Raw genomic sequence first — 24,754 nt, 5'->3', positions numbered from 1 at the left:
TGGAAACGCATAGAGGCCAGTCCCAGGTATACATACATGCACTAATAACCCCATCATCCCACGTAAATCAGAAAGATACAGCCATCATCCCACAGGAAACGCATAGAGGCCAGTGCCAGGTATACATACATGCACTAATAACCCCATCATCCCACGTAAATCAGAAAGATACAGCCATCATCCCACAGGAAACGCATAGAGGCCAGTGCCAGGTATACATACATGCACTAATAACCCCATCATCCCACGTAAATCAGAAAGATACAGCCATCATCCCACAGGAAACGCATAGAGGCCAGTGCCAGGTATACATACATGCACTAATAACCCCATCATCCCACGTAAATCAGAAAGATACAGCCATCATCCCACAGGAAACGCATAGAGGCCAGTGCCAGGTATACATACATGCACTAATAACCCCATCATCCCACGTAAATCAGAAAGATACAGCCATCATCCCACAGGAAACGCATAGAGGCCAGTGCCAGGTATACATACATGCACTAATAACCCCATCATCCCACGTAAATCAGAAAGATACAGCCATCATCCCACAGGAAACGCATAGAGGCCAGTGCCAGGTATACATACATGCACTAATAACCCCATCATCCCACGTAAATCAGAAAGATACAGCCATCATCCCACTGGAAACGCATAGAGGCCAGTGCCAGGTATACATACATGCACTAATAACCCCATCATCCCACGTAAATCAGAAAGATACAGCCATCATCCCACTGGAAACGCATAGAGGCCAGTGCCAGGTATACATACATGCACTAATAACCCCATCATCCCACGTAAATCAGAAAGATACAGCCATCATCCCACTGGAAACGCATAGAGGCCAGTGCCAGGTATACATACATGCACTAATAACCCCATCATCCCACGTAAATCAGAAAGATACAGCCATCATCCCACTGGTAACGCATAGAGGCCAGTGCCAGGTATACATACATGCACTAATAACCCCATCATCCCACGTAAATCAGAAAGATACAGCCATCATCCCACAGGAAACGCATAGAGGCCAGTCCCAGGTATACATACATGCACTAATAACCCCATCATCCCACGTAAATCAGAAAGATACAGCCATCATCCCACTGGAAACGCATAGAGGCCAGTGCCAGGTATACATACATGCACTAATAACCCCATCATCCCACGTAAATCAGAAAGATACAGCCATCATCCCACAGGAAACGCATAGAGGCCAGTGCCAGGTATACATACATGCACTAATAACCCCATCATCCCACGTAAATCAGAAAGATACAGCCATCATCCCACAGGAAACGCATAGAGGCCAGTGCCAGGTATACATACATGCACTAATAACCCCATCATCCCACGTAAATCAGAAAGATACAGCCATCATCCCACAGGAAACGCATAGAGGCCAGTGCCAGGTATACATACATGCACTAATAACCCCATCATCCCACGTAAATCAGAAAGATACAGCCATCATCCCACAGGAAACGCATAGAGGCCAGTCCCAGGTATACATACATGCACTAATAACCCCATCATCCCACGTAAATCAGAAAGATACAGCCATCATCCCACAGGAAACGCATAGAGGCCAGTCCCAGGTATACATATATGCACTAATAACCCCATCATCCCACGTAAATCAGAAAGATACAGCCATCATCCCACTGGAAACGCATAGAGGCCAGTCCCAGGTATACATATATGCACTAATAACCCCATCATCCCACGTAAATCAGAAAGATACAGTCATCATCCCACAGGAAACGCATAGAGGCCAGTCCCAGGTATACATACATGCACTAATAACCCCATCATCCCACGTAAATCAGAAAGATACAGACATCATCCCACAGGAAACGCATAGAGGCCAGTCCCAGGTATACATACATGCACTAATAACCCCATCATCCCACGTAAATCAGAAAGATACAGCCATCATCCCACTGGAAACGCATAGAGGCCAGTGCCAGGTATACATACATGCACTAATAACCCCATCATCCCACGTAAATCAGAAAGATACAGCAATCATCCCACTGGAAACGCATAGAGGCCAGTGCCAGGTATACATACATGCACTAATAACCCCATCATCCCACGTAAATCAGAAAGATACAGCCATCATCCCACTGGAAACGCATAGAGGCCAGTGCCAGGTATACATACATGCACTAATAACCCCATCATCCCACGTAAATCAGAAAGATACAGCCATCATCCCACTGGAAACGCATAGAGGCCAGTGCCAGGTATACATACATGCACTAATAACCCCATCATCCCACGTAAATCAGAAAGATACAGCCATCATCCCACAGGAAACGCATAGAGGCCAGTGCCAGGTATACATACATGCACTAATAACCCCATCATCCCACGTAAATCAGAAAGATACAGCCATCATCCCACAGGAAACGCATAGAGGCCAGTGCCAGGTATACATACATGCACTAATAACCCCATCATCCCACGTAAATCAGAAAGATACAGCCATCATCCCACTGGAAACGCATAGAGGCCAGTGCCAGGTATACATATATGCACTAATAACCCCATCATCCCACGTAAATCAGAAAGATACAGCCATCATCCCACTGGAAACGCATAGAGGCCAGTGCCAGGTATACATATATGCACTAATAACCCCATCATCCCACGTAAATCAGAAAGATACAGCCATCATCCCACTGGAAACGCATAGAGGCCAGTGCCAGGTATACATATATGCACTAATAACCCCATCATCCCACGTAAATCAGAAAGATACAGCCATCATCCCACTGGAAACGCATAGAGGCCAGTGCCAGGTATACATATATGCACTAATAACCCCATCATCCCACGTAAATCAGAAAGATACAGCCATCATCCCACTGGAAACGCATAGAGGCCAGTGCCAGGTATACATATATGCACTAATAACCCCATCATCCCACGTAAATCAGAAAGATACAGCCATCATCCCACTGGAAACGCATAGAGGCCAGTGCCAGGTATACATATATGCACTAATAACCCCATCATCCCACGTAAATCAGAAAGATACAGCCATCATCCCACTGGAAACGCATAGAGGCCAGTGCCAGGTATACATATATGCACTAATAACCCCATCATCCCACGTAAATCAGAAAGATACAGCCATCATCCCACAGGAAACGCATAGAGGCCAGTGCCAGGTATACATATATGCACTAATAACCCCATCATCCCACGTAAATCAGAAAGATACAGCCATCATCCCACAGGAAACGCATAGAGGCCAGTGCCAGGTATACATATATGCACTAATAACCCCATCATCCCACGTAAATCAGAAAGATACAGCCATCATCCCACTGGAAACGCATAGAGGCCAGTCCCAGGTATACATATATGCACTAATAACCCCATCATCCCACGTAAATCAGAAAGATACAGCCATCATCCCACTGGAAACGCATAGAGGCCAGTGCCAGGTATACATATATGCACTAATAACCCCATCATCCCACGTAAATCAGAAAGATACAGCCATCATCCCACTGGAAACGCATAGAGGCCAGTGCCAGGTATACATATATGCACTAATAACCCCATCATCCCACGTAAATCAGAAAGATACAGCCATCATCCCACAGGTAACGCATAGAGGCCAGTGCCAGGTATACATACATGCACTAATAACCCCATCATCCCACGTAAATCAGAAAGATACAGCCATCATCCCACTGGTAACGCATAGAGGCCAGTGCCAGGTATACATACATGCACTAATAACCCCATCATCCCACGTAAATCAGAAAGATACAGCCATCATCCCACAGGAAACGCATAGAGGCCAGTGCCAGGTATACATACATGCACTAATAACCCCATCATCCCACGTAAATCAGAAAGATACAGCCATCATCCCACAGGAAACGCATAGAGGCCAGTGCCAGGTATACATACATGCACTAATAACCCCATCATCCCACGTAAATCAGAAAGATACAGCCATCATCCCACAGGAAACGCATAGAGGCCAGTCCCAGGTATACATACATGCACTAATAACCCCATCATCCCACGTAAATCAGAAAGATACAGCCATCATCCCACTGGAAACGCATAGAGGCCAGTCCCAGGTATACATATATGCACTAATAACCCCATCATCCCACGTAAATCAGAAAGATACAGCCATCATCCCACTGGAAACGCATAGAGGCCAGTGCCAGGTATACATATATGCACTAATAACCCCATCATCCCACGTAAATCAGAAAGATACAGCCATCATCCCACAGGAAACGCATAGAGGCCAGTGCCAGGTATACATATATGCACTAATAACCCCATCATCCCACGTAAATCAGAAAGATACAGCCATCATCCCACAGGAAACGCATAGAGGCCAGTCCCAGGTATACATACATGCACTAATAACCCCATCATCCCACGTAAATCAGAAAGATACAGCCATCATCCCACAGGAAACGCATAGAGGCCAGTGCCAGGTATACATACATGCACTAATAACCCCATCATCCCACGTAAATCAGAAAGATACAGCAATCATCCCACTGGAAACGCATAGAGGCCAGTGCCAGGTATACATATATGCACTAATAACCCCATCATCCCACGTAAATCAGAAAGATACAGCCATCATCCCACTGGAAACGCATAGAGGCCAGTCCCAGGTATACATATATGCACTAATAACCCCATCATCCCACGTAAATCAGAAAGATACAGCCATCATCCCACTGGAAACGCATAGAGGCCAGTGCCAGGTATACATATATGCACTAATAACCCCATCATCCCACGTAAATCAGAAAGATACAGCCATCATCCCACAGGAAACGCATAGAGGCCAGTGCCAGGTATACATATATGCACTAATAACCCCATCATCCCACGTAAATCAGAAAGATACAGCCATCATCCCACTGGAAACGCATAGAGGCCAGTGCCAGGTATACATACATGCACTAATAACCCCATCATCCCACGTAAATCAGAAAGATACAGCCATCATCCCACTGGAAACGCATAGAGGCCAGTGCCAGGTATACATATATGCACTAATAACCCCATCATCCCACGTAAATCAGAAAGATACAGCCATCATCCCACTGGAAACGCATAGAGGCCAGTGCCAGGTATACATATATGCACTAATAACCCCATCATCCCACGTAAATCAGAAAGATACAGCCATCATCCCACTGGAAACGCATAGAGGCCAGTGCCAGGTATACATATATGCACTAATAACCCCATCATCCCACGTAAATCAGAAAGATACAGCCATCATCCCACTGGAAACGCATAGAGACCAGTCCCAGGTATACATATATGCACTAATAACCCCATCATCCCACGTAAATCAGAAAGATACAGCCATCATCCCACTGGAAACGCATAGAGACCAGTCCCAGGTATACATATATGCACTAATAACCCCATCATCCCACGTAAATCAGAAAGATAAGATAGTGACATCTAGGGGCTTGGAGGTGAACTGCAGGCAATCATCCCGATCATCCCTTTCAGTGATCATCCGTTTAGTACATTCCCTACGTTCGTTCCCTAGTTAAAAATAATTAGATAATGGAAACAGCAGAGGTTGCACCCCAAAAAGAGAAAGGGAGCTGAGGAACAATGTTCTCCTGGCTCCCCCTTTCTCTCAATGACTTCCACCCCAGCTAGTTTTTAGAAGAATCTGAAATCTCAGGGAGGTACGGGAACCTTCTTCCCCTACAGTTGTCTTGGCTTACAAGTCCCATCAGCCCCAGCTAGTAAGGGATTATTGGGTATTGTACTCCAAAAACGTGAAGAGGGCCACAGCATCCCCGCCCCTGAGATTGATTATTTATTTGCTACTCCTTGCTTTCTTCAATGAGCCCAAGGTGCCAGGTATGGTTTTCGTTACCTCTCTGCTCCTCGTTACAAAGCTCAGTCCGCCGCCCACCCGAAATTACAAACAACGTCGCGCGTTCCTTTTCGGCTCCAGGCATGGAATGCCAAAAAACAAAACAAAACACCCACCCACCGCTCCTCCTCACCATCGCCATAGCGCAGCCACCGCCCATACAGGCCGAAAGGGAAAAGGCGGCGGTAATAAAGGGGCAGCAGGTCCGGCAAAGCACCAGGGTCGAAATCTGCCATTTCCCAAAGCGGGCAGAGAGCGCGGGAGAATTCAGGGCTCCCCTCTTGGCGCTTGAAGAACCAATCCGAAGGACTCTGATGACGCAAAGGGTTGTGGGAAATGTAGTCTCGGGGAGAAGCCTAGCGGGAGCTTCAGCGGCTGGAAAGTAACGTCTGGGATCTTGCTGGGGGGCGGGCTTGTTGTTATTTCTTTTCCTGCCGATACACAGATAATTCACCTTGGTTGCCTAGTTAACTACAGGGGGAAAAACTAGCATAGCAGTGGTTTCTTCATGGAACTCAGAAACCAGAAAAGTGCAGCGTTCTATTTTTGGACAATGATGGTCACGGTGTAAATTTGTGTGTGCCCTAAATGTTGCTCTCCATGTGTCTGAGGAAGTTGCTTGTAAGCCAAGGAAGCTCACCTTGCGATAACTCTGTTCTTCTTAAAAGTGCCACAGGACCGTGTATTCAGTTGTTTTGTTTTTGTGGGAGATGTTGAAACAAGCTTAACACTGTTAGGTAAAGGTTCCCCTTGACATTTACTGTATTCCAGTTGTGTCCGACTCTAGGGCGCGGTGCTCTGGGCAAAGTGACTGCAAGCAGAACGCGTCCTGGAAGCTTTCTTCTAGAGAGGAGTCTGCTGTGCTAACCTCACCACTTGTACATAGGTAAGAAGGGGAGATGGTGATAATGAATATTGTCCTTAAATTTGTTTTGCCTTACTCTAAGGCGGAACAGACTTAAATTAGAGGTTTTTGCAGCTCATTAGTAGGTCAGCGTGTTACTGTTAATTTGTATTGTAGGAAATTTATTTATTATTTCATATACTTGTGTAAAGGTAAAGGTTCCCCTTGGCATTTAGTCCAGTCGTGACCAACTCTAGGGCGCGGTGCTCATCCCCATTTCCAAGTCATAGAGACAGCGTTTGTCCAAAGACAGTTTCCGTGGTTACGTGGCATGGAATGCCATTATCTTCCCACCGAGGTGGTACCTATTTATCTACTCACATTTTTACATGCTTTCGAACTGCTAGGTTGGCAGGAGCTGGGACAAGTGACGGGAGTTCACTCCGCTGCGTGGATTCGATCTTACGACTGCTGGTCTTCTGACCTTGCAGCACAGAGGCTTCTGTGGTTTAATCCGCAACGCCACCACGTCCTCAAATTATTGTTGTTGTTGTTGTTTAGTCATTTAGTCGTGTCCGACTCTTCATGACCCCATGGACCAGAGCACGCCAGGCCGTCCTGTCTTCCACTGCCTCCCGGAGCTGGGTCAAATTCATGTTGGTCACTTCAATGACACTGTCCAACCATCTCATCCTCTGTCGTCCCCTTCTCCTCTTGCCCTCACACTTTCCTAACATCAGGGTCTTTTCCAGGGAGTCTTCTCTTCTCATCAGATGGCCAAAGTATTGGAGCCTCAGCCTCAGGATCTGTCCTTCCAGTGAGCACTCAAATTATTAAAAGTGTATAAAACAATCACAATATAAAATTAATATTTACACAGGTATTAAAGATTTAAAAGATCCATGCGGGAATGTGAACCCCAGTTTTCCTGGTTCTTGGGCCACAATCTTAATTTAACCAACTGCTTCTTCCCATCAGCGAGTAATTTGTTGTAACCAAACATAGCAGCTGATGAAGATATACTGCTGAAAACCATTGTAGAGCTGGCCTGTTGCCAGATAGCATCACTATTTTTGCACCCCTTTTTAGACAAAAGAAGAAATCTAAGCTTTGTTAAGCCTGTGGTGAACAATTTGGAAGGGATGATAAACTGTGTTTGAATTGGGGGCTGAAACTTTGCACAGGCTGATTTAAAGCACACCAAAAGCCTATATGTAAATAGAATATAGGCGTTACCAGTACCACACTTGCAATAAGCTTCTATGGATAAGCAGGGATTTGAAGGCAGGTATCCTGAGTCATATCCACTTACCACTCTAGGCATCAGAATGTGCAAGAAACATCTGCAAACTGAAGGTGGAGCCTGCAAATAGTATGCACGATATGGAATGTTTAATGCCATTTCCCTTTATTTGGGGAGATTTTATCTGATTTTCTTTAAATCCCTGAACATACGAAGGAAGAACTCGTTATTTCAGATAATGGGCCATGATGTTCTGTACACTTGATGTACTGCATTACAAGAATAAGTGGAATAATGCTGATACATGATCAGACCCATGTTATTGTAATGACTTAATGTTGATAAATAAAAATGAAGAAGTGTTGTTGATTTAATTGGATTGATTGGTAGGTACTCTGAGATTTGTGATGCCCTGTATCCTTTGGTCCCAATGAAGGTTACAGAAAAAAATCTCTACCTCCCACATTATTAACAACAAAATCAACAGCCAGGGAGGTACTGTAATGGTATGTTTAGGTTCAGATGCGGTTTGGCCCTTAATGTTTGTAACTGTGACTACAGACTGCAAATATTGGAACACTTTAATCATCCCCCTCCATCACAGCAGCCGTGGACAGGAATTGCAGCAGGAGACAGCTGTATGGTGTACAAATGGACTCAACTGAGCAGATCATGGTTAGGGTTGCCAGATACACGGGTACTAAAAGGAGGACATAGAAAGACAAAAAGGAGGACAAAGGAGGACATATTGAATGTTTCATTTGAATCATTCCAGATTAAACCCCAAATCAATACAATTTTATTACAATAGCTGCCAATAAATGTCTCTTAGTGAACCGACCAAGAAACAGTCATGTTAAAAATTAAAAATAAATTCAATGAAGACTTTTTTTCAAAATACTGGGGGTAGGCGGGCAGGTGGGGGCGGGGAAAGCCAGACCCCCTTCCCCCTCTCCCCCTCCCATCCAAAATTATAACATAAAATATACAAAAGCCTGACATTTTAAAGGTTTTTATCTTTGCCTGCCTGACGGAGGACATTAGGCTAAAAAGGAGGACATGTCCTCCTTTGGCCTGACATCTGGCAACCCTAGTCATGGTGCCATTGGGCCTTGAGAAGCCATTGGTGAAGGAGGAGTGTGTGAGAGTGAGCCGTCAGTGGTGATAGAGGCTGTAGGAGGAGGAGTGGATGATGAGAATGAGGAAAAGACGGTGACCAAAGGAGTGACAGTTATAAAGGAAACCCAGGAAACTGAATTAGAGTAAAAGGCGAGAAAGTTAGAAGTCTGTCTGGTGGAGGAGGGCGTGAAGGGAAAGGAGGCAGAGCAAGAGGTTTCAGTATGGGAGGAGGAGATAAATGATGAAGGGGTGTGTTGGATCAGTTCAGTATTGGAAGAGAAGAGAGGAGGCGAGAAGGAAGGAGGTTGAATTTGTTAAGATTCAAGGACTGTTGGGAGATTTTCCCAACCTAAAGATGGGAGGATTATTGCCAGACCCGAACCTGAAGGAAGGAAAGCTGGCACACTTCTTGACCCAAGAACTGACCGGGATGGTGGCACCGAATGAGTTGGAGCTCTGGAGAGAAACTGAAATAGAGAGCAACCGATTCTACGATAAGGCGGTTGAGAGGGGCTGGGTGAGAGACTCATGCTGTGGGACGAGTTGTGCCCTAAGGAGTACTCCTCCCCAAAGACCGATGTATCAGGAATGGTGTGGGCGAACTCCCCAGTGAGTCCCTGGGGATATGGAAAGAGTTTTGGTTCTCCTAGTTATGGCCTGTTGCCAGAATGGATAAGTTTTGGTCCGTTGAATAATGTGCTGGAGGAGAGTGGAAGTAATAAAAGTGACAGTTTGGTTATAAAAATGTCTTCAATTTTATTTCCCGCCGAAAACTAGGGGTTGGCCAAAGAAAGTACAGAACCCAATCACACCATTGCCTTGAAGAAAATGCAATGTTGGAGAGGTGGAAGGGAGAATTGTTGAGACAAGTCCCTGCTGGCTGCCTTCCAAAGATACAGGCCAGGACTTTAGACTTTGGACTTTGCTTATCTCTGGCAGGTGCTCTGCAACTTAACCTTTCAAATCCTGGGATGCAGTGGAGGGGAGAGGCAGTCATCGGCTCTGTTCTTCTCGGCGCCTGAAACCTCCTGCTTTAGACAGATTGAAGTCTCTGTGGTGAGCAGAATCTTTTGACTTCCTGTTTGTATTTGCCAGATTGTATTTACAAGGCAGGAGAGTGAACGCCACCTAGGCTGCCTCTCCACAAATCTGTTCCAGAGGATCTCTCTACTATGAAGAACAGATAGGGAAGGTGCATGGTGTGGGGGAGGGAGGGGGGAAGGGAAGAGGACTACGGTTGTTTCATTAGGTATTTTCATTCTGCAGCCTGAGAAATCCCATGTGATTGTTTTAACGTTGCATGTTAGGATGAGACTTCATGGACATTTACTTTCAAAATAACCAGAGCTTGAGAAAATTGTCCATGCTGGCTGGAGGACTAAAGGAAATGTAGCCTCCAAAACTAATGTTGGTAGGCTTTGAAAATAGTCCACAGTATCACATAGTAATAACTTATCTCAGTTTTTTAAAAAAGCACAGGTAGTTAATGCTAGCAGAGATTGGATATACAAAACAGTAACCTCTTGATAGGAAACTTCATTTAACTTGCAAAAAGGCGCAATGAACTACAGTGTCAATATGATAAACTTGGCTTTATAAACCATTACTGTACCTTCTGCTGCTCCTTAACCTTTTGGAGGTGGTAAAGTATTCTCCTGTGGGTAGATTGCTGCTTGACAATACCCGAAAGAGAGAAATTAAACCTGGAGGAGCAGGATTGGGGTGTGGGATTTAATTCCCTTCCTTGTTCTTCATCTTGTTTTAGTTCATAGTAAGCATGTGGCTCTGTCTGGCACTGGCCGTCATCCTGTTCTTTGTGATCCGATGGTATCGGGAGAGTCAAACTGTGGAAAACCTGAGAGAAAAATATGTCTTCATCACTGGTTGTGACTCTGGCTTTGGGAACCAGCTGGCCAGGCAGCTGGATCTCGAGGGCCTGAGGGTGTTGGCCGCCTGCCTTACCGAGAAGGGGGCAAAGGAGCTAGAGAGGCTCTCGACTGATCGGCTGAAAACCACTATTTTGGACGTCACCAGCACAGAGAGCATTGTGGCAGCAACCGAATGGGTGAAATCATGTGTTGGGGACAAAGGTACCGTAGACTCCTGTCATTCTTTCTGTATCTTCAGATTGTAGGCCGCAAGATACAATTCATTTAGGAGAAACAACAGCAACAACAAAGAAAGAAAGACGTGTGGTCCTTACACAATAGAAGTGTAAGATAGGTGATACTTTTATTAGACCAGTGGGGGAAAAATCAAACTACTGTACCTGTGACCTTGCATGGGTCAAGTCTGATTCTTCGGACCATGCACCAGTATAGCAGAAGAATTATAAATAAGAGCCCCAAAAATTCATGGCAGAAGTGTGCAAACAGCCTTTGGGGTGACCTTTTGACATTTCACCACTGGTAATATATGGGTGGAATTTTCCACCCAACTCTTCAAACAAAGCGCCACTACTGGGCACAAAATTCTAGCTGGTTGAAATTTGAAACCACAATCCTTTCCAATGCCATTTGCAGCCAACATTTGAATTCACCATAAAAGTCATAACTGGCAGACCTCTACCTGAATTTTGGGGACCCTCACTTATAATTTTTCTACACGAAAGCTTGCAGGTTTGATTTCTTTAGTGGTATTTCCTCTCCTGCATTTGTATTACTGTATTTAGGACACTCCACAATGCGGAGGAGCTACTTCTGTCTCAGTAGTCTAGTTCCTAATGTGGCCAGCAGAGCTTATACTGTATTACAATTTCCCAAGTAAGCATACTGGCCATATTGTTATAAATTTTCAGGATTCTGGGAACTGTATCTCGAAAAAGTAACATTTCCCGACATTGGAATAGCTAAGAGGTAGTTATGGGAGTCATAGCAAGGCAGGAAATTGCTTGTTATCTGACTTGATGTGTTTTATTTATTTAGTTAGTAAGTTAGTTAGTTCAGAGATGGAAAGAGGCAGATTTGGGATTACTGTTCTTCAGAGTTCAAAATAATTTAGTCTTCAGTAATTTGATCAGTACTGGTTAATCTACTGCAATCCTACATGCTGTCAGGAGCAAACCTAATTGAACATAGTTTGATTAAACATGTATAGGATTTTAGTGCAGCAATACTGAGATGCCTTCCAGGGTTTCCTAGACAGAGACTACTCAGAAATTGTTGGTTACACTCTTCTTCTTGGGACATCTTGGGACTGTGCTGTTTGCCCAAGGCTATGCAGGCTGGCTTTCTCCTCAGTGAGCACAGGGGGGAATCGAACTCCTGACCCAGGTCCTCCAAATCACTGAGTCATCCAGTCAACTGAGATTGTGCTGAAGGCCTCCCCCATTCAGTACTGAATGAAGATATTTCTCACAAATAGTGGGGCTTCCTCCCCAAATGCTGGTAGAGTAACACGTCTGCCTGGTTACGTATGCAGAGCTTGAGCCTTACTTCAGCCATGTCAATGTGGCAAGTATCCTGTTGTCTAAATGTGAAGTAAAATTAGTCACATGAGTATGTCCCTTGCTTGATCTTCCCCTTGGCTCAAAGATTACGTTTCCAGACCTTGGAGCATCTACAGCACAACAAAGTATGTCATTATAAATACTCTCTCTCCCCCCCCCCATACTTAGCTTCTAGGGTCTGCTTATGTGTCCGGTGCTGTCTGGTGTTATTTAACTGACTTGGTTGCCTTTTCTCTACAGGACTCTGGGGCTTGGTAAACAATGCTGGAGTTGTGAACCCCCTTGCCCCCAATGAATGGCTGACTAAAGATGACTTTGTCAAAGTGTTGAACGTCAATCTTATTGGGCTGATTGATGTGACGCTACACATGCTGCCCCTGGTGAAGAAGGCCAGGGGAAGGGTCGTCAACGTGGCCAGTATCTTGGGCCGACTGTCTTACCTTGGAGGAGGCTATTGTCCCTCTAAGTATGGGGTAGAGGCCTTTTCTGACTCTCTGAGGTAATCTCTTACTACTTTTAATTTCAGACTCAACAAATTGCTATGAAGTACCCATATACCTTTGCAGTCAAAGGTAGGATAGATCAGGTAGTGATATTTTGGTGAGTGATTTTATTAACATATTTGAAACAGAGTTGGGTGATTGAAAAAATTAATTAGCCTTTCAGAACATATTTACACTAATTATTTAATTTCAATGGCAGTATATTCAAAGCCACACCCTCATCTGACCTATATATACTCCAATTATAAAGAAAAAAGGCCACCCTTCCAATTACACAGAATCTCAGTTACCATCCTACATTGCCTTATAGCTAGATATTTAAGCATTCAGGGCTATGTTTTGCTTCTATCTCTGCATTTATGGTATCTGTAGAGTTTTGCAAAATTTTACCAGTAAAATAAGAATTGTTGTTAATTTATCTTTGATTTAGCAGCCTTTGAAATCTGACTTTTAGTGCACTCCATCAGTGTAACTGGCATTTATCTGTCCTTCAAAGTTTGTAAAAGTTTTTATATTACTAGTCACATCAATCCAATATTTTCCAGCCACAGTTTCTCATGGTTTATAAAACTGATTTGGGAAGGAGGGGGGAACCCTACCCATAATTAGTTGAATCTCTACTCAGCAATTTGGTTTCAAGACAGGATACTGCTTTTGCACTATGTATGGACTGAAATGAGTGTTACCTCAACTTCTCAACTGGGTTTCAAAAGCCCTATGCAGAGGGAGATAGAAGAAGACAAAATGCCGTGTACGTGTATTTGTATAGGCTTGGTCTCATCTGCTAAAAAGGGGGTATTCTAGAGTAAGAAATAGCTCAGAAAAGGGGAACCCAACTGTGGAATTTTCCTCTGAAGCCCCTATCCCCCCAGGCCTTCATGAGGTTCTCGCTCTTCTTCTTTCTTTGCTGCCACCAGGTATTACTGCTTTAATACCATTTACTCATGGAGACATGTGTGCTTTTAAACCTAAGTCATTTATTAGTCCAGGGAATTTAATATATAATTAATATTCAAGAGAAAAACCACAGGGTGCTAATCACTTATATTTGAATCGAAACTGCTACAACTTTAAAACTCTTTTAACTCTCTGTTCCATTCATCGTTCTTACAGATCTCTAAGTCACTCTTAATTCACATTTAAGTTTCACACAGTCTCTCTCTACCAGAATTTCTCTCCTACTCCATACACCGGTCTATATATCTAGCCCCCTCCCCCCTTAGCTCCGCCTTCTGTCCACTCTTTGGCTCCTTCTCCCCTGCTTAGCTGTGACGGATAGGTGAGGGTAGGGCTGTTTGCTTTACCAACTGACCAGGAAGTGGAACACCTCTATGATGAAAGGTTATAAGTACCTTTGGGATGGATAGCTTAGAAAAACAGATGAGTAAGCAGCACTTTTAAGAAGTGGAGAAAATCATACACAATGTGGAGGAAATGGACAAGAAATTTTACCACTCTTCCACAGTAAGACTAGAACACAAAGTCATCCGCAGATACTGAATGGTGGAATACAGTGGTGCCTCGCTTGACGAGGATAATCCGTTCCAGCGAAATCGCTGTAGAACGAAATCCTCATCAAGCGAAATAAAAAACCCACTGAAACACAATAAAAGCTGGTTAATGCGTTCCAATGGGCTATATACCTCAGTGTCCAGCGAAGATCCTCCATATGGTGGCCATTTTCGGTGCCTGTCTAGTGAGGAATCCATCCTGAAGCACAGCGGGGAGCCATTTTACACAGCGGTCGGCCATTTCGGTTACCCGACTGTGACACCCGTTCCCCGGGTCGTGAGGTGATGTTAGGAGTGCCGTCTCGCCCTAGAGCCTCCGTGGGCACCCAGACCGCACCCAAGCCGTTTCCACCCCGGATGCTACACCAGGCAGTGGATACCGTTGATTTAGAACGGGGCATGAAGGGGTTAAGCATAGCTACCCAGACTCCTTTGGTTTGGGCGGGCAAAGGGGTGAGAGATCCTGAGGAGGGGGCTGTGGGGGAAGTCAGTCACCGACGAGCAGGGGAAGAAGGTGGATGGGAATGGGTCTCGATCCAAGACCCCTGGTCGGGCAAGTGGGAACAGGTGTGCATGACTAAGCAAGAGGCAGAGGAGAGAAGGAGGAATGAGGCCCGGGTCCGTCCCTCTTACTGGGGAGAAAGAGAGACCCGAGAGGGGCGACGAAAGTTAGTGGAGGAGAAGAAACAGGTCGAGAGGGAAAGAGAGGAGAAGACCCGATGGCATCTGGAGGAGCTGAGGAGGCTGGGGTATCGCCCGGACCCTGGGAGCACCTCGGGTCAGCAACAACCTTACCCTGGGGATATACAAGGCTCGAGGAGACGACCCCATTACTAACGATGGAGAGAGAAGACTTCGAACCCGAAGAACCCTCCCAGGTTCAGGCCGGTCCATGGGCATCGAAGTCCAGTAACCCTTTTGACGAAGATTGGGTGCCCCTGTATGAACCGTTACTTCAACAGGAGAAGTTTATCCCAAACCTGATTGACGTTTCTATTCCGTTACCCCAGTTAAATAAAGAAGACAAATTGTTTTGTTCAAATGCGTCTACGGCTTTATTTGGGATGGGGGAGGCGAAGAATAGCGGACCCTCACACCAACGATCAGCTGTTTCGATCGCCGTAAAGCGAAACTCGGTTCCCAAAGCAGGGAACCATCATCGTCAAGCGGTTTTTGCTGTTTAAAACATTGTTTAGTGATCGCAAAAGTGATTACAAAAAACTAGTCGTATAGCAATGTCCTTGTCTAGCGAGGTAATCGTCAAGTGGGGCACCACTGTATAAAACACAAGGAAAAGTGAATACACTGGTCTCACTTAACAAGGATAATCTGTTCCAGCAAAATCGCTGTACAACGAAATCCTCATTAAGCGAAATAAAAAAAGCCCATTGGAACGCATTGAAAACCCGTCCAATGTGTTCCAATGGGCTGAAAAACTCACCGTCCAGTGAAGATCCTTCATAGGGCGGCCATTTTCAGTGCCTGTCTAGCGAAAAATGGCTCCTAAAAACAGCAGGGAGCCATTTTGCACAGCGGGCGGCCATTTTGGCAGCCGCCGATCAGCTGTGCGAAAAATGTCATTTAACGAAAAATCGGTTCCCGAGGCAAATGCTGTAGCAAACACGAGTCCAAAAACACGTGTAAGCCTGGACAGAGAGCAATCAGGAGTTTGCACATGCTAAAATGGGCTGAATGAGTCCAACTCAGCTAGCCATGATACAACACTCCATCTCACAGGTCTGCCCACATAAGAACACCCTTGTACTCTTAGATATTATTATGAAAAGGTCAAGTGGGCTTTGTAGTCCTTAGACTTAACTTGCACCACTGACAGGACTCTAAGTAAGCTAGGCCGAGGCAGCACTCTCAGATGACCCTATGACAAGTGTACTGTTCAGAAAACCAATTGAGTTTTATAATCTTTATTTTATTAAAGAATGAGCATGTTACTAAGTATCAAAGCCAAATTAAACCAAAACAAATAAACTAGCATTGTGCTGTTTAGTTACAAAGATGTAGTGAGGCAAAGAAAACATGAAAAATAGAAAAGTGTTCAAAAACCTTACAAAAACACAAAAAGCCATTAAAAAGAATAAAAACAGTTCCAGTCCAGGAAATCATTAGTAAACACAAAATAATCCAAGTAGGTTATAAAAAGGCTATAGTCCTCAGTGATCCTGTAGAACAAGAATCCTGTACTAAAAAGAAAAATTCATTAAAAGTCCCATTATCCTTAGAAAAGTCAAATCCAGTAAATGTACCATAGTCCTTACAAAATTACAAGAGCATAGTCCATATGGAGTATTCCAAGAAAAGAAGTCCATAAAGAATATTCCATAGAACAGTCCATAGAAAATAGTCCATGCATAGTCCTTAGGAAAAAACCCCATAAGTTCAAGGATAATCCAGTATAGTAAAGGTTAGTCCCATGTGTCACGAATGACTGAAGGATCGGTCTTGAAAGACAATGTCCATAGGCAAAAAGTTCCTTTTTCAAGAGTAACTGGCAAGGGCTCATCGCACCTTCCCACGATGTCATCCAATCAGAGTTCGTTACTAGGCAAACAGTCCTGTTGCACCACATGACTTCTTTCTCATACGCACCAGATGTTATTTGGGTTAACTGTGGTTTATCAAAGAGTCACAACAATTCCCATCTAATCACCCAGAGTCCTTTCTCAGGCTTTCAGAATAACATTCTCTCTGCTCGCCTAGAAAACAACTTGTCAGCATAGCAAAGATACTTTATACAAAGAAACAAGATGGAACCTCTCTGGCTTATTTCTTAATTACAAAACCCATATGCCTTTAAAAGATTTTAACTCAAAAACCCATCTCATCACAAATGCGATCGCAAAACAGTCATCATATAGCAGTTTCGTCGTAGAGCGGGGTAATCGTCTAGCGGGGCATGACTGTACTTCTTCACGGCTCATGGCTGGACTGAAAAATGCCGTGGTGTGAGACAGAGTGATGGTTGCCAACTAGAATGACTTTGAAAGGGATGAGAGGAAATGAACAGTTGAAAAAAACAAAGGAACAAAATTATAAATGGATTATCATATCAGATATATTGAAAAATACAATTGTTTTCTTGAAATATAAGCATAGTCTACTAGCGAGAATACTTGTGTAAGAGCGATAAGGCAAGTATATAGCAGATTTTCCTATAGCTGTATGTTGTTCTCTTCCCCCTTTTCTAGGCGTGAGCTCCGTCCTTTTGGGGTGAAAATAGCCATAATAGAGCCAGGCTATTTCCGAACAGGCATGACGATTGTCCAAAACCATGCTGACAGTCTGAAGCAGGTGTGGGCCAGCACCCCTCAGGAAGTCAAAGATAGCTATGGCGAGACCTATTTCAACCGCTGTGAGTCTTATTCTTTGTCTGTGGGGAGAACAGGACTTTTTTGTTGTTTGTGGGCAGTTGATGGTGGGGAATAATGGGCTATTCCTTTGCCCAACCATTAGTATATATATATTATTTATCTAAAAGATTTTTCCTGGTTTCTTCCTGGTACTGAGAGAGGGATGAGGGATACACATCTGTCATCAGGCCATCTCTATCTGTCTGGAAGATTAAGATGCAGAGTTTTGGAACAGTGATTTATTTGGCCAACTGTTTCAGTGGCCCCTGGTGGTTTGGGGATTCCTGGGTTGTAATCCAAAGTAATGAATGTCCTTAAGCTCTGATGTTTGATGTTGGTCTTGGTTATGAGAAAGGACCCAGCAATCAGATATTTCTCCTTGGACTCTATTTTGAGCAGCCAAGGTATGGTGTGGAGGTGATAGTATCGGAAAAACAGCATGCCATGCTTTCCAAAAAAACATTGGATCTATAGTCAGCCCTCCAGATGTTCCAAGAATACAAGCCCTCTCATTCCTGACATTTAACCATGCTGCTGGGATTTTTGGTGCAGTCAAACAACCTCTGAAGGCCCATTGGTTCTCTACTGTCACATTATATTCCCCCGTAGTGGTAAATGAGCAAAATAATACCTGACAAGTTGAAACAATTGTGGAAAGGCAGACCAGCACGAAAAGTTACATACATTTTTAACTTGCCCTGTATCACAAAATCTCAGGATGGGGTACAGAGTTCTGTAAAACAATTTTAAAACACAACAAACTTTCCCAAGTGCTGCTCATGCATCCCTTATGTATGTAGTCCCCTTGTGCCTTGATGCGGTTTTGCCGCTGGAGTGTGCTGGTTTTAGAGATGGATGGGGTGAAATTGGTAGGCAAGGGCGCAGAGGAACAACATGGAGAACGAGGTAGAGAGATTTCTTCACTCTGTCGCCCCAGTTTCTCCTGGTCCATGGGAAATGCTTGATGTCTGGTCCAACTAAAATAGAGATTAGTCACTGCAGGACTGCATCTTTGTCAAGGATTAGATCTTTGTCTAAGGGCTTCACCGAATGAGAATGGGTTCTTCCAGATAGGGAGAAGGTCCCAGTTTCTCTTTTCCCCCATTCATCATGATTCACCCATGATTCATGAGTGGGGTGTGCTCAGAATCACGTCCAAGGTATAGATTCAAGACCTCTTCTCTTCTAAGAGAATCTAGAAATCTTTTTTTTTTAAATGGAAACAAACCAACCCCAAACCCTTGCTGTACCTTCTCCCCAGGAGGAGCCCACTGATTCCAGAAGCAGTGCACTCTGAGAAAAAGATTATTTATTCTATGTTTAATATGCATTTGACAAACTAGCCTGATTTGTTTTGTAATTGATCATTTGGTAAATAACAAGGCTTTGTTTTCAGGTATGATAGATCAGCATACTTGGAGCGGTTACACTGTAAGAGGAGGGGCTAGCTATTTATTTTCAGGTGTGATCTGACCCTCTATCTAAAATTAAGGCTGCCTTTATTTTTATTCTAACAACTGCCCTGTCTCTTCCTCTGTACATGGCAGGTCCCACTTGCTTATACGTAAGAGACAGTCACACTCTATCAGTGTGGACTACTTCACAGGGCTGAGGTGAAAATGAAAGTGGGTCTTAAGAGCCGTGTGTGCCGCCTCCAATCTATTGGGGCAACGATGGGATAGAAATGTAACAAACAGTAATTTGGATATGTGCCAGACTTCTCCAAATTTATAACACCTTTTGGAAATGAAAAATGTGTATGATAAGCTATAGCTTTGGTGCATTGCAGTATTTTAAAATTGTTAATGTGTCACCTATGAAATTTCGTCATTTTGTGGTGTTATAATATTTTGGACTACGTATGTCCTTACTGCAATTCTTTCTTTCTCCCTGTTTTCCTCGCAGTTTCCCAGAGTTTCAAAAATGACCTTATGACCCGCTGTGACACCAACCTTTACCTGGTCACTGACTGCATGGCGCATGCCTTGATCTCCAAGCATCCCCGCACACGCTATTCTGCAGGGTGGGACTCCCAGTTCTTCTTTGTTCCTCTCTCTTACTTGCCCACAGCCGTGGCAGATTTGGTGCTGACCTGGTCACAGCCCAAGCCTGCTCAGGCCGTGTGAGGGTGGTGTGGAAAGGGTTTAGAATGGGTGTGAGCATATGTGTGTGACAGATGCTTGCCAAGTGTCAGACGGAAGCTTGTTATATCTGGTCTATCCTCATTATCAACGAGAAACCCAAGCCCCATCAACCAGAGCTGGACACAAAACACTGAAGAATGAAAGGACAGGTTGTCTCTTTAGCTGAATTTAGAGAAGTTTCTTCTGGGACTCTCATTTCCAGATTCCCCCAGCCAGTGGCTATGCTGGCTGGATAATCTAACAGTTGTATTTTAAACATGTAGCTTTCCCTTGTTCTGTTCTGGATCTAATCTGAATCTAAGGCTTAATTTTTGGTACAACTGAATGAGGCTCAGAGTCTCTGTACAGAAAATCCACTGCTGGTTATAGGGAAGGTTTTTTCATTTCAGAGCCTACATTAGGTACTGCAAAAGTCAGTGTGAGGTACCTTTGGTTGGGTATTCATACACAACAGTATATTTTATAATACTTTCATGCACTTGATTTACAAGCCTTATAACAGTCAAAAATATAGATGCTGACGAATATAAATGACAATAACAGAAAGTGAAAAATTTTTGATAAACATTTTGTTTAAATTAGAAGAGTTTCTGAATGTAACAATATTTTGGAAATAAACGTTGTTCCACTCCCCCCTAAAAATAAAGTCTTCAAATAAACTTGAACTGCAAATGTTATGAATAAATGCCTTGGGAAAAAACTAATATTTTTTTCTAGAAAGAGAAGATAATCAGGTGACTAGTCCAGATGTATCGTTGAGAAATTTGACACCTTTCCAAAATGTAATACACTAACTACTTTAATAAAAGGATGTGAGGAATTCATAGTAAAAAGTGACAAATAATTGTTAGAAATTTGGACAACCCCAAAAGAAAAAAAGGGAAGATGAATTGTTTCTGTTAATAATGCAAAGGAACTAGCAAAATAGCTTGTAACACATTAAATGGAGTTCAAAAAGTCATAAAGCCAATTATATTTGATTAATAAAAACAAAGTTTGTATTAACCCATCAGTTTAAGCAGATGAAAAAGCCTTCCAATTGCTAAAGTTGAGAACTGACAACAGGTGGCTTATGCATCAACATACAATGGGTGGTAGTAGATTCTGATTTTTTAAAAAATTAGGTGTAATCACTCGGCTATGGCAAAAAATAAAATTGTTTTTATAACTAACTCATGGCATAAAGGCTGTGTGTGTATGTGGGGGGTGCATGCTGTATCCCACAGCGGCTGGCTCGGACTGGACTGCTGATGCAATGGAGACCTACTGGATGGCAGTAAACTATCAAGAGTAAAGCTGCTTGGAGATGTGTCTTGTTCCTCTAAATCATCACAGGAATAAATGGATTTTCTCTTCTTCTTTCCTGTTCACACCAACCTTCAGTCGGCTGTTTGTTATGTATTTGTTCCTTCATGCTTATGACAGGGTCTGGATATGACGATCCGTAGGGTCCCTTCCAGTTCTGCAGTTCTAAGATGATGATGATAATTACACTCTCCACATGGCTAACCCTCAGGACCTTAATTCAGCACCACTCGGTTTGAACACAACAAATACGTTTTTATTGAAATAGTCGTGTTAAGAGAACATTGTTCAATTCCAGGGTTTAAATTCATCCAGTGCAATCATTTACTTTCTATTACCTCTTCCCTCCTATCTCTCTGTTTTCGGCCTCTTCGACTTGCCTCTCAACCCCCAGGCTCCACATCCACTCTCTCTCCCAGTATCTCGACACAAGAGTGTTCTATGTGGGAATCAAGAATGCCTCACAAGCACACTCACCCTCCTTTTCCCTAGTTTCCCTCCCAGCCAAAGAGAACAGTTCTTCCCAGGACTCCATGCTCTGCACTCACCTCCCCATCCCCTACGCACCTGACCACATTAGATTAGGCATCCTTCAGTCTCGAGAGACTATGGTAACGTGTTCTGAATAGAAGACTTGGAACAGCGTCTAGTGTGGCTGAGAAGGGCAATTCGAGAGTGACAATCACACACTAAAGACAAATCCAATCTCTTTCCTGTCCAGCTTCCTGATATTGCTGGTTTTCGGACTGCCTCTTTGCCTTGGCCTGCTGGACAAGGGTCTCTTCAAATTGGGAGGCCATGCTGCACCGCCCGCCTCCAGGCTGAACACTCAAATGTCAGGGTTTCCCATCTGTTGAGGTCCATTCCTAAGGCCTTCAGATCCTGCTTGCAGTTGTCCTTGTATTGCATCTGTGGTCTCCTCTGGGGCAATTTCCCTGCACTAATTCTCCATACAGGAGATCTTTTGGAATCCAACCATCAGCCATTCTCACGACGTGCCCAGGCCAACGTAGATGTTGCTGTTTCAGTAATGTATACATGCTAAATATTCCAGCTCATTCTAGGGCTACTCCATTTGAAACTTTGTCCTGCCAGGTAATACCAAAAATGCCTCAGAGACAACGCATATAGAATGTGTTCAACTTCTCCTGCCGTGCACAAAGGGTCCAGAACTCGCTACAGTACAGGAGTGCGCTCGGGACACAGCCTCTGTAGTCCTGGATCTTGGTATATGCCGCTAGCTTCTTATTAAGCCGTACTGTAGATACTCTCTTTGTGAGTCTAGAGAACGTGGTTGCTGCTTTGCCAATGCTTTTATCCAGCTCGATGTCTAGGGAGAGAATTGTCAGAGATTGTTGAGCCAAGGTACACAAAGTCATGAACAACCTCCAGTTCTTGTGTGGAGATGGTAACAGAGGGAGGTGAGTCCACACCCTGGCCCATGACTTAACCACAGAAACAATATATATTTATATAGAACAGGGTATCACAACGCCCCACTCCCTTGCGCTGCATGTTCATTCACTGCTCCCCTCAGGGGAGCTTCCCTTCTGCTCAGGGGTCTCCTCACAGGCACAAGGCGTAAAAGAACCGCCCCTCGTCCCAACCTCACCACCCCCCAATGCGCAGCCACCGCCCATACAGGCCGAAGCGGAACAGGCGGCGGTAATAAAGGGGCAGCAGGTTCAACGTCGAAAGCCGCCATATCCCAGAGCGGGCAGAGAGCGCGGGGGAATTCAGGGCTCCCCACTGGACGCTTGAAGGACCAATCCGAAGAGCTCTCGTGACGGAAAGGGCTGCGGGGTTGTGGGAAATGTAGTCTTGGGGAAGGAGCCAACGGGGAGATTCAGCGGCTGGAAAGTGGAGACTGGGATCTTCCAGGGGTGACTTGTTTATTTTGCTGCCGATACACAGATAATTCATCTTGGTTGCTTAGTTAACTATAGAAAAAAAAGCACCGCAGTGGTTCGTTCATGGAACTCAGAAACCAGAAAAGTGCAGTGTTGTGGTTTTGGACGACAGCTCTCCTTATGTGAACCTGTATGTGTCCTAAATGTTACCGAGGAAATGGCTTGTAAACCAGGAACGGTCACCTTCAAATACATCCATTACTGTGTTTAAGGGTTTACGCAGGTTGCGCAGAAGGGTTCCTCTCACCAATGTGTTACACACCACCTTTTCTGCCTGGATGGATTAAATCCAGGAGGTCAGTGCACTAATGGTTGGGAAATGTCTCCTGAAGCCGGTGCCTTCCCTAGCACACTCTGAGTCCCTTACACCCGGAGCTCAGAGATAATGCACACAAGTAGGTTGTTGCTCCTAGTGTCAGAACAATCCTGCACAGAACTTAAAGTAACCCAAAAATGTTCCAACACTTCTGAGCATCCTCAGACACTGAGATTCAGTACCATCAACTCATTTACGCTGTTTAAATCAAGCACAGCTTGGTTAAAATATAAGGTTATTAAAAAGGAAAAAGTAGTAAGGCATAGCAAAAATTACAATAATTAAACAGTAATTACAAAAAAAACATCAGATAACATATGCAAAGTGCAGGGATCAAGGTATGAAAGAAATTTGTGGTAAATTGGCTCTAGCTGTACCAGTTAATTAGCTCTGCTCCAGATGAAAAGACTGGACTCCTCAATCTCTTCAAGGCCATCCTGACCCCATCAATGCTGTCATCTGGAGACAGAGGTACTAAGCATTACACAGTTCTCAGAACATTCAGGCCAAGCAAGCTCGGCTTGAATATTTCACAGTTTCTCAAGATTTGATGTTAACCGTCTAATTGCTTTATACTGTAGATGTTACAGAGTTGATGTTAACTCCATAAAACATAATTCCTTCACAGACTGTTATTACATTGCAAAATATATTACTTCACTTACTCCGGCTTTAGCATAATACAAATTGATTCAAAATGTTCTGACTGCATGAGATTATTGTAAGGGTGGAGGAAACTTGTTATGAGTTGGTCTGTGCCAGTGATCACCAGGTTTGTTATTTCAAATACTGTAAAAAAGATGTGATAACAAATGGGTCATTATTTCAGATAATAGGGTGTGCTATTCTGCACACTTGATGTACTACATTGTTCAGAACAGGTGAAGTGGTTTCTTTTGCTGATGTATTAGCAAACTCATTTGCTTCTCATGACTTCATTTTGATTTATAAAAATCAAGTGCTGTTGATTTGATTGATTGGTAGGTACTGTGGGGATCATGACTCTCTGTGCAGTTTGGTCCTAATAAAGAAGACAGAAAAATCTCCGACTCCTGCATGATCAGCAAAAAACATCAATAGCCAGAGCATTATTGATACATAGCTTCATGTTCACTCTGGCCCGCAATGTTTG

The 24,754-nt window shown here is 43.9% G+C and overlaps 2 protein-coding genes across 4 annotated transcripts in view; one reads left to right on the top strand and one right to left on the bottom strand.

The window, feature by feature from the left end:
• The window catches only part of PRIM1 (DNA primase subunit 1), a 45,269-nt gene extending 39,013 nt beyond the window's left edge, over positions 1–6,256 (bottom strand). Inside the window, exon 1 of one of the 2 annotated variants that reach the window (XM_072990820.2) lies at positions 6,048–6,256. In XM_072990820.2, the coding sequence (XP_072846921.2) occupies positions 6,048–6,150 (103 nt within the window). In that variant the 5' untranslated portion in view covers positions 6,151–6,256. Of the gene's footprint in view, positions 1–5,914 lie in introns of both variants that reach the window. The other variant, XM_072990821.2, reaches the window with a different exon arrangement.
• Positions 6,257–6,420: 164 nt separating this feature from the next.
• Positions 6,421–21,467, top strand: LOC110075158 (17-beta-hydroxysteroid dehydrogenase type 6). Of its 2 annotated transcripts, none has more exons than XM_078384363.1 (6): positions 6,421–6,800; positions 9,898–10,176; positions 10,886–11,210; positions 12,809–13,067; positions 17,786–17,949; positions 19,853–21,467. In XM_078384363.1, the coding sequence occupies exons 3-6, from the start codon at positions 10,898–10,900 to the stop codon at positions 20,071–20,073; spliced, it is 957 nt and encodes a 318-aa protein (XP_078240489.1). In that variant the 5' UTR covers positions 6,421–6,800; positions 9,898–10,176; positions 10,886–10,897; the 3' UTR covers positions 20,074–21,467. The 2 variants fall into 2 exon arrangements, with proteins under 2 accessions (XP_078240489.1, XP_072846923.2); XM_072990822.2 differs by having other exon boundaries at positions 6,696–6,800; positions 10,060–10,176; positions 19,853–20,756.
• The last annotated feature ends 3,287 nt before the right edge of the window (positions 21,468–24,754 follow it).

This window comes from Pogona vitticeps, chromosome 2 (assembly GCF_051106095.1).
Source record: "Pogona vitticeps strain Pit_001003342236 chromosome 2, PviZW2.1, whole genome shotgun sequence".
NCBI lineage: Eukaryota > Metazoa > Chordata > Lepidosauria > Squamata > Agamidae > Pogona > Pogona vitticeps.
Note: the sequence above shows the minus strand (reverse complement) of the source record. Positions and strands in the feature narration are given on the sequence as shown.

What these genes read in the sequence shown, in the direction of transcription:
- LOC110075158 (XM_078384363.1), top strand. Translation starts at nt 10,898, where the DNA reads ATGTGGCTCTGTCTGGCACTGGCCGTCATCCTGTTCTTTGTGATCCGA. An exon ending in GCCTTTTCTGACTCTCTGAG is followed by an intron (nt 13,068 to 17,785) that starts GTAATCTCTTAC and finishes CCCCTTTTCTAG; the next exon opens with GCGTGAGCTCCGTCCTTTTG. An exon ending in CGAGACCTATTTCAACCGCT is followed by an intron (nt 17,950 to 19,852) that starts GTGAGTCTTATT and finishes TTTTCCTCGCAG; the next exon opens with TTTCCCAGAGTTTCAAAAAT.